This window comes from Spinacia oleracea, chromosome 4 (genome assembly GCF_020520425.1).
Source record: "Spinacia oleracea cultivar Varoflay chromosome 4, BTI_SOV_V1, whole genome shotgun sequence".
NCBI lineage: Eukaryota > Viridiplantae > Streptophyta > Magnoliopsida > Caryophyllales > Amaranthaceae > Spinacia > Spinacia oleracea.
The window spans coordinates 179,885,606-179,894,246 of NC_079490.1; the positions used below are offsets into that span (position 1 = coordinate 179,885,606).

The window sequence follows — 8,641 nt, forward strand, 5'->3', positions numbered from 1 at the left end:
TATTATATTTGGAGCAACTAACGAAGATCTTTGCAAGGAATTCTCTGACCTAATGCATCAAGAATTTCAAATGAGCATGATGGGAGAACTCAACTTCTTCCTAGGTCTCCAAATCAAGCAAACGGAACAAGGGATCATGATACATCAACAGAAATACATAAAAGACCTCATCAAGAAATATGGAATGGAGTCTGCTAAGAGCAACCACACTCCAATGGGAACAACCACGAGACTGGATGAGGATCAAGAAGGTAAAAGTGTAGACCAAACAAGGTACAGAGGTATGATAGGCTCCCTACTTTATCTTACAGCAAGCAGACCAGACATCGCATTCAGTGTAGGTGTCTGTGCCCGCTTCCAATCTAATCCAAAAGAATCTCACCTCACAGCTGTCAAAAGAATTCTAAGATATCTAAAAGGAACAGACGATCTGTGCCTATGGTACCCTAACTATGATCACTTTGATCTCAAAGGATATACAGATGCTGACTATGCAGGTGACCTAGTAAACAGAAAGAGCACATCAGGAATGGTTCAATTCCTAGGAGCATGTGCAGTCTCCTGGGCTTCAAAGAAACAAAACACAGTGGCATTATCCACAACAGAAGCTGAATATGTAGCTGCTGCTTCATGCTGTTCCCAAATGCTATGGATCAAACAACAACTTAGAGATTTTGGTATGAAATTAAAGTGTGTTCCTATCCTATGCGACAACACAAGTGCAACCTGCATATCAAAAGACCCAGTGTACCACTCAAGGGTCAAACACATTCACATTCGACATCACTTTTTAAAAGACTATGTGGAAAAGGAACTAGTCAAACTTGAATTCTATCCCACAGAAGATCAAGTAGCTGACATCTTGACCAAACCACTTAACAGGGACAGACACGACAAGCTCAGGTTAGAACTTGGTATGATACGAATACAATGATACCTGTTGTCCTTAACAATTTTCTAACCTCATTGGTAAAAAAAAAAAAAAAAAAAAAAAAAATAAAATAAAATAAAATAAAAAAATTAAAATAAAATTAAAAAAATGTTTTTAATTATCTTTTTCGTTTCTGTTCTGCACCATATTTTCTGAATGGACTAACAATCAGGTTCAGATTGCAAAATCCAGCTGTGCATTACCACGGCCACGACTGCACATTATTAGGGTAATCGCACTTTTTCCCAATACTTGCATTCAATTCGAGGTCTAAGTGGGAATACTAAAAATGAATGGAAAGCATTTAATTTGATTCATCGAATCTTACAAAACTCGGTACATGCATTACTATTCCATTTTCTACACTCAAACACGCTTCCCACACTCTGATTCCCGATACAAAACCCTTCAACTTCCAAATCATTCCGTCTATAAAAACTCACGGAACATCCCTTACTTCTCGTCAAATCCCCAAAATTTAAATTTTGAAATCCCATCTTAACTCTCCTAGTAAATCGCAACACTCACCCCTATAAAATCATGACACTCTACAAACTCCAATTCCCAAACCCTACCGATCCCTCTTCTCCTTCCACACCAATTATCACCGTCATACCACTTCAAACAATGCCTCCCAAACAACCAACTCCCAAACCATCCGCTGTGAAATCCACTGCAAAGGTCACAACCAAAAGGAAGCTGGTAATGAAAAAGGAAGTTGCCGCACTAACTCAGGGGGAATCTCACCTTCCGATGGAGAAGAAGGTCAAGCTTGAACCCACAAAATTCTTCTATTTTCCCCCCGATCGTATGCTCCCTGGTCTCAGTATTGATTTTGTGTGGTGTCGAGAAGTCGGGTTCGTCGAGTAGATGGAGACCATAGAATCTCAGGGATGGACTCATCTTTTTGAGGTCTGTTCAAAAGCTAGTATGTATCCAGAAGCAATGGGGGAATTTTGCTCTAATTTCGTAAATAAAAAGGGGGTTTGTCATTCTGAAGTTAATGGGAAACAATTTAGCTTTGATGCTGAAAAGTTGGGTTCCTGGTTCAAGGTCCCAGTCTTGGGTTAGGAGGTCTATCACAAGGGTAAGGGCCAAATTGAGCTTGGGGGTGCGACTATGAAGGAGGTTTATTCCTATTTTGGGGGACAAGGGAAACACCCAAAAGCTCTCAATCAGTCTGTCCTGACTCCGTTTCAAAAGGTCCTTTTCAATGTTGTTCGACGGGGTCTGGTTCCGCGTCATGACAAGCGCGCTTTGGCTAGCAGGTTAGATCTCATCTACATCTTTCTCCTAGAATCCCAACGCCAAATTAACTTTCCTGTTGTTTTTATCTCCCATCTCTCTCACTCCATCTCCCAAAACAACATGATTGGGTATGGTTCTCTTCTTACTTTCATTATGCGAAAGGTAGGAGTGGACCTTACCCGTTACACTGCTGAGCCACATACACCAGCCCACATTCTTAACAAAGCTTGCCTAAATGGGATCAGTCTAAGTGTGGTGGATGGGGTGGTCTGTGTTGGGAAGTCGAGTGTTGAAGAAGCCACCCCACAGGAAGATGAGGGAGAGGAGGATGTAGATGATGAGGAGGAGTTTTCAGAAGACGTAGGTGAGGCGGCCTTTCCCTGTCAGGAAGAGGAGGGCCAGTCAGAGGAGATGTCACACTCTGCATGCCCAAAGGAGAAATGCTCAATGCCAGCCACTTCACCTATCAACAAGTCACATCTCTCTCCTGTGTCTACTCAGCCCATTCGTCGCAGCAGCCGTCTTGCCAGTTCATCTAAGGAAATGCCTCCAGTATACAGGGTTGAAGACTCTGAATCAGACAAGGATGGAGAAACCCACTCTGATTCTGTCAAGCTCCTGATAGCCAAAGTGGACCAATTGCAGCTGGACAATGCAGTTCTGTTGTCTGCTGTTTCATCTTTGCAGGAGTTGATCAACAAGGTGAGCCAAGATCAGGCTGAGTTCTTCAATGATATGACGGAGCGCCTGAATGACATGATCGTCGAGGAGGTGACACATGCTGAGGATGCTGCTCCTGGATCTCCCCAAACCTGACCCTGCTACACAACATTTGCTTACCCTACCCCATATAATCTGTTGTCCATCAAACATTTTATCTTTTTTTTGCTGGCTCTTTGAACAATTTTATTTTTGTTGTTGGTTTTTTGGATGCGCCAAGTTTATGACTAATGCTCATTAGTGCGCTTTTCCTACGTTCTGATAGTTGCCCCACTCTGACTTGTAGAATTTTTGCTTGTGTTGTGCTATATGCTGCGTTTACCTTGTTCTGCTTGCAGGGGTGCGGTCAAACTCGTTGACCGACTTGAGCTGCATGATGACTATCTGCTTGCTAGGGTAACATTATTCCCATATCCTCCTTCTTCTTCTTCTCTTTTGGTTCGACGTTTTTCCCTGCTCCCTTTTTGATAATTCCAAAGGGGGAAGATATTGAGAGGACAACTTGTGTTCAATTATATTTGTTTTTATACTTGGGTTTATCACCTACGCGACACATCTGTTCCTGGTTAAGTTTTTGACTCTGGATTGTCAGGTTACATATCTCATTCCTTAGTTATTTATTCCTATCAAGTTGTAAGGTTGTCATCATCAAAAAGGGGGAAATTGTTGATTCCTGGTTTTGATGATGACAAGCTTACCTTCTACTAATGGTTCGTTTTGGAGAATGTCAGGAACAGGTTAATATCTAAGAAGAACAAATGCAAAACCGAAACAAGCTAGGGAGCTATGAAGTAATCAAGTTCAAAGTACGTGGCAAGATTAAATCAAGAATCAAAACAAGAAAATTCTATAAGTGTCGAAAGGTATAAGACCAGCGTAATTTAGTACAAGCTCAATATGGGAACATAGTATTTTGAAGAGTCCTAGTTATATCGTGAAACGAAATAAATCAGTTTTAATTTTATAAAAAGATAAACGTCAAAGTTTTTAAACTGATTTTACAATTCTGTTTTAAGTTATACTCTTGAATTTGAGTTAACATATAACTCTCAAATACGAAAAGATTGATTTTACCTAAACGCGTTTGAAGTAGTATTTGCGAAAATCTATCTATTAAAAAGAGTCCTAAACTGTGTTGGATTTGAATCTAGGGTAAACACTTAGATTCTTATAAATACAACCTATGTTATTTGCGAAACTTTTTATCAGACTTATTTACATCAACCGGAAGCTTTCAGGTATCACCCTTAAAGTCTTAATCTTTAAAGAAGTCTGTTCCTGTTCCCATATAGAGCAGTATTTGTTACATGGTCTTATATCGTCTGTTAGTAGTTAATTAATTCTTATACGTTTGATTAAAGTATTGAGTTATTGTATGATAAGCCTGAGTCAGGCTTACTTGAGCAAGAGAGAAGATCTCACGAGAGATCAGTGAGTAGGAACAGTTGAGGGACTGTTTCCATAAGGGAAGGAACAAAGAGGGTTGTTCCTAGTCATCTGCAATCAGAGGCGATTGGCAGATTGTGGCCCGAGTAGATTAGGTTTGTAAAGAAACTGAGTTGTTTTGCCTAATTAGTGAAAGTGTTTAAGTCCCCAAAGGAGCCGTGGTTTTTTCCTCTCTATTGGGCCTAGAGAGTTTTCCACGCTAAATCTTGCTTGCATATTTTACTATTTCTGTTCCTAGTAGTTTAATTTTTATAAATACGTAAAATATCAATTCACCCCCCCTCTTGAGGAACTCTGTAAAACTAACAAAGTTATAACTATGACCAATACAACACCACAAATGAAAATATACATCAATACACAAATGTAATATAGGTAGTAGGCTGCTGGAGCTTGACCCTGCACCATGTACAATATTGTACATTGCTCTACCATTTGAGCTAATAGCATTGAAAATAAGGTAACTTATAACTACAATAAAGAAAACTTATAACATCAATAAAGGTAACTAAAAGAACAGAACAGGTGCGGACAACCTTCCTCTTTTAAGCTGCCACACGATATATTATCGTAGATCGGCCTTTCTGAAAAGTTTGTATATAACTTCATATTCAAGTGTTTTTGGGCATCATATATTTGACCGACAAACATTGACGATTTCTGTGATTGACCGACCATTAATGCATCATTAGAATTGTGACCCCGCCCCCTTTCTTAATTAATTACTAGACTTATAATCTTATATGCACATTGCGTGCGAATATAAGAAACAGATTTGTGTTATTACATTTAAATTTGAAATAACATGTAAAAAATGTAATATAATTGCGATGCATGCGAATATAAGAAACAGATTGATTAACATGGTAAGAATTTATTCAAGGGGCTATATTGATTAAAATGCTTCTTTGTGTTTTTCCTATTGGGTAGTTTGTCATTATATTCTCTATTCTATAAGTGTGAAGGGTATTTTAATAATCCAAGTGGGACACCAAAACTGGATTTACTAAAATAACCTCAACTCTTCACTTATGCACAATTGTTAATCTGGTTTATTCCGATTTTTCTGTTATGCAATATATTTGTACGTTTTATGTCTAGGAATAATACTGACTTACGTTAGTTAAAATGTGAACGACAACTTTTGTGTAAGACTGTCTTATCGAAAAGACCGTTTGATTGCCTAATAATTAGGTCAGTGATTAACTAATTGTTTCAATTGATTAACTAATTGATTTCATTGGTTAACTTATATGACACCAATGCAATCTTTTGTGCAAGATCTCCCTATCTAAAGGTTTGTAAAATGTGAATATATATTAATATCGGCATGTGTACATTAGTTGAAATGTGTAACATGTATTACGTACGAAGTAGTATCTAACTATCTATACCACAAATGTACAATGCGTTGAATCTCTTGCAATGTGAGTTTAATGTTATAAGTTCGTTGACAACATGATAACTAATTCCAGACAAAATGAACACGTACACAACGGTTGGTATTAAGGTTAATACGGAGTACGTATAGTACTGGTATATATGAGAGTGAGGGATAGCTTAGTTGGTTAGGGCTTCAATTCCGATTTCAGGTGATCTTGAGATCCATTTTCATCCCCGCTTTTATGGCTCATTCGCAAAAAAAAAAAGAAAAAAAGTACTGGTATGTATTTTTTTTCTTGGGTTGTTTCCTGGTTTCCACATATGAACTTTACAATCATTTGCCAAAACACCTTAATACGGTTAAACATTATTTAATTAACAACTACTAGTAAATAATCAATTAATTAGTAGTGACCATGATCATAAATTGGTCCATGATCATGTTTAAAGTTATGAACGGAGAAGTTTCTTGCTAGAAGCTTAATTACTTTATTTTTCGGACAAATCATACTTAAATATTATTCTTTTACTAATTAATACCACGTGGGATGCAAACTTTTTCACCATTGAAGAGTATAAATAGTGGGTTTAAGCATAGAACAACAACAACAACAAAAGCTTCTCTCAAACATATTTTCTCTCACCTCAAACAACAACTAATCTTGGCTACTTCATTTCTTTCTTCATTTCATCAACCATGGAAAACACAACACTCGCATTGATACTTTCCATTTCATTTGTTTGCTTACATGTAATTCGATCCTTCCTTGGCAAAGCTAGCTCAAAGTCTAGCAAACTCCCACCGGGGCCGAAAAGAATGCCCATTTTTGGAAATATTTTTGACCTTGGCGAAAAGCCTCACCGGTCATTTGCGAATCTTGCTAAGATTCATGGGCCTTTGGTGAGCCTTAAGTTAGGAAGCATTACAACAATTGTTGTATCTTCCGCTGAAGTGGCCAAAGAAATGTTCCTTAAAAATGATCAAGTACTGGCTAATCGAACCATTCCTGATTCAGTTCGGGCAGGAGACCACGACAAATTGTCCATGTCGTGGTTGCCTGTGTCAGCCAAGTGGAGAAATCTTAGGAAGATCTCCGCCGTGCAATTACTCTCCAATCAACGACTAGACGCTAGTCAAGCTCATAGACAAGCCAAGGTGGAACAACTTCTTACGTACGTGCAAGATTGCTCTAAGAAAGGGTTACCTGTTGACATTGGAAGGGCCGCATTTACCACCTCACTAAATTTGCTATCAAACACATTTTTCTCCGTTGAATTAGCGAGCCATGAGTCAAGTGCTTCCCAAGAGTTTAAGCAACTCATGTGGAATATAATGGAGGAAATTGGCAAACCAAATTACGCCGATTATTTTCCTATTCTTGGCTACGTCGATCCCTTTGGTATAAGGCGTCGTTTGGCTGCTTACTTTGATCAACTCATTGCTGTTTTCCAAAACATTATTCAAGAAAGGCAGAAAATTCGATCAACAAATGGTTCAAATGCGAAACAAACAAATGACATTCTAGACACACTTCTCAACCTCCACGACGAGAATGAATTGAGCATGGGAGAAATTAATCATCTTCTTGTGGTGAGTAATTCTTTTATTTCTTTATTTATTATTATATTTTCACTTTGCACTGCTCATAAATCAAACATTAATAATATCAATTGTCTTTAAATTGGTGTACTTGACCAAATTAAGCATACTTATCCAGTCAAACTCTAATGGAAATTACTTTGGACGTATAAAGGTGGAGCTATATACCTTCAAAAAAAAAAAGAAGGTGGAGCTATATTGCGAGGTCAATCGGTCATCACTCTATATTGTTGCCTTGTTGGTCTGGGTTAAAAAATAAACAAAAAGAAAAAGTTTTGGTATGGAATTTTTTATTATATAAAAAAGATAATACCCCGTATGTAATAATAATATTATTATTATTATTATATTGTTTTTACGAGTAGCTCCTTACAATAACAATTTATTGACTAGTGACTCGTTCTACTCTTCTACTAATCTACTATTGAAGAAAATAGTCAACTGTCTATTATTAAAGCTAACAATTTACTAAATGCTTTTGCAGGACATTTTTGATGCCGGAACTGACACTACTGCTAGCACATTAGAGTGGGCAATGGCTGAACTGATTAAAAATCCAGAGATGATGATTAAAGTTCAAAATGAAATCGAACAAGCCGTTGGCAAAGACTGTTCAGCTATCCAAGAATCTGATATCGCAAAACTACCTTACTTGCAATCCATCATCAAAGAAACTTTACGTTTGCACCCTCCTACCGTATTTCTCTTACCTCGGAAGGCAGATGTTGATGTAGAATTGTATGGTTATGTGGTACCCAAAAATGCACAAGTTCTAGTCAATCTTTGGGCCATTGGTCGTGATCCAAAGGTGTGGAAAAATCCAGAGATATTTTCACCCGAGAGATTTTTAGAGTGTGATATTGATTATAAGGGACGAGATTTTGAGCTCTTACCCTTTGGCGCCGGGAGAAGGATATGTCCTGGATTAACCTTGGCTTATAGAATGTTGAACTTAATGATGGGTAATTTTCTTCACTCCTTTGATTGGAAGCTTGAAGATGGTATGAATCCAAAAGATTTGGACATGGATGAGAAATTTGGTATCACTCTGCAGAAGGTTAAGCCTCTCCAAGTTATTCCCGTCTCTAGAAAATAAAATACTATCGTACCACGTATTTCATAATGTCTTGATTTACTATTTAGCCAATAACTTTTTGTAACGAGTTTGATAATGATGTAAGCAACTATATACGTACTCTTTTATTCTATACATCAATTTTAAACATTTGTTTTGTGGCTATAACGTAGTTGTACCAATTTTATCAATATCTTCCAATTTAAGATAAATGTTGCACTCCACACATTTGTTTCAA

General features: G+C 37.6%; 1 protein-coding gene across 1 annotated transcript; it reads left to right on the top strand.

Moving 5' to 3' along the window:
• Nucleotides 1–6,327: 6,327 nt before the first annotated feature.
• LOC110788024 (cytochrome P450 76AD1) lies at nt 6,328–8,641 on the top strand. The gene is made up of 2 exons (XM_021992663.2): nt 6,328–7,319; nt 7,813–8,641. Exons 1-2 carry the CDS (start codon nt 6,426–6,428, stop codon nt 8,422–8,424), a joined length of 1,506 nt encoding a protein of 501 aa, XP_021848355.2. The 5' UTR covers nt 6,328–6,425; the 3' UTR covers nt 8,425–8,641.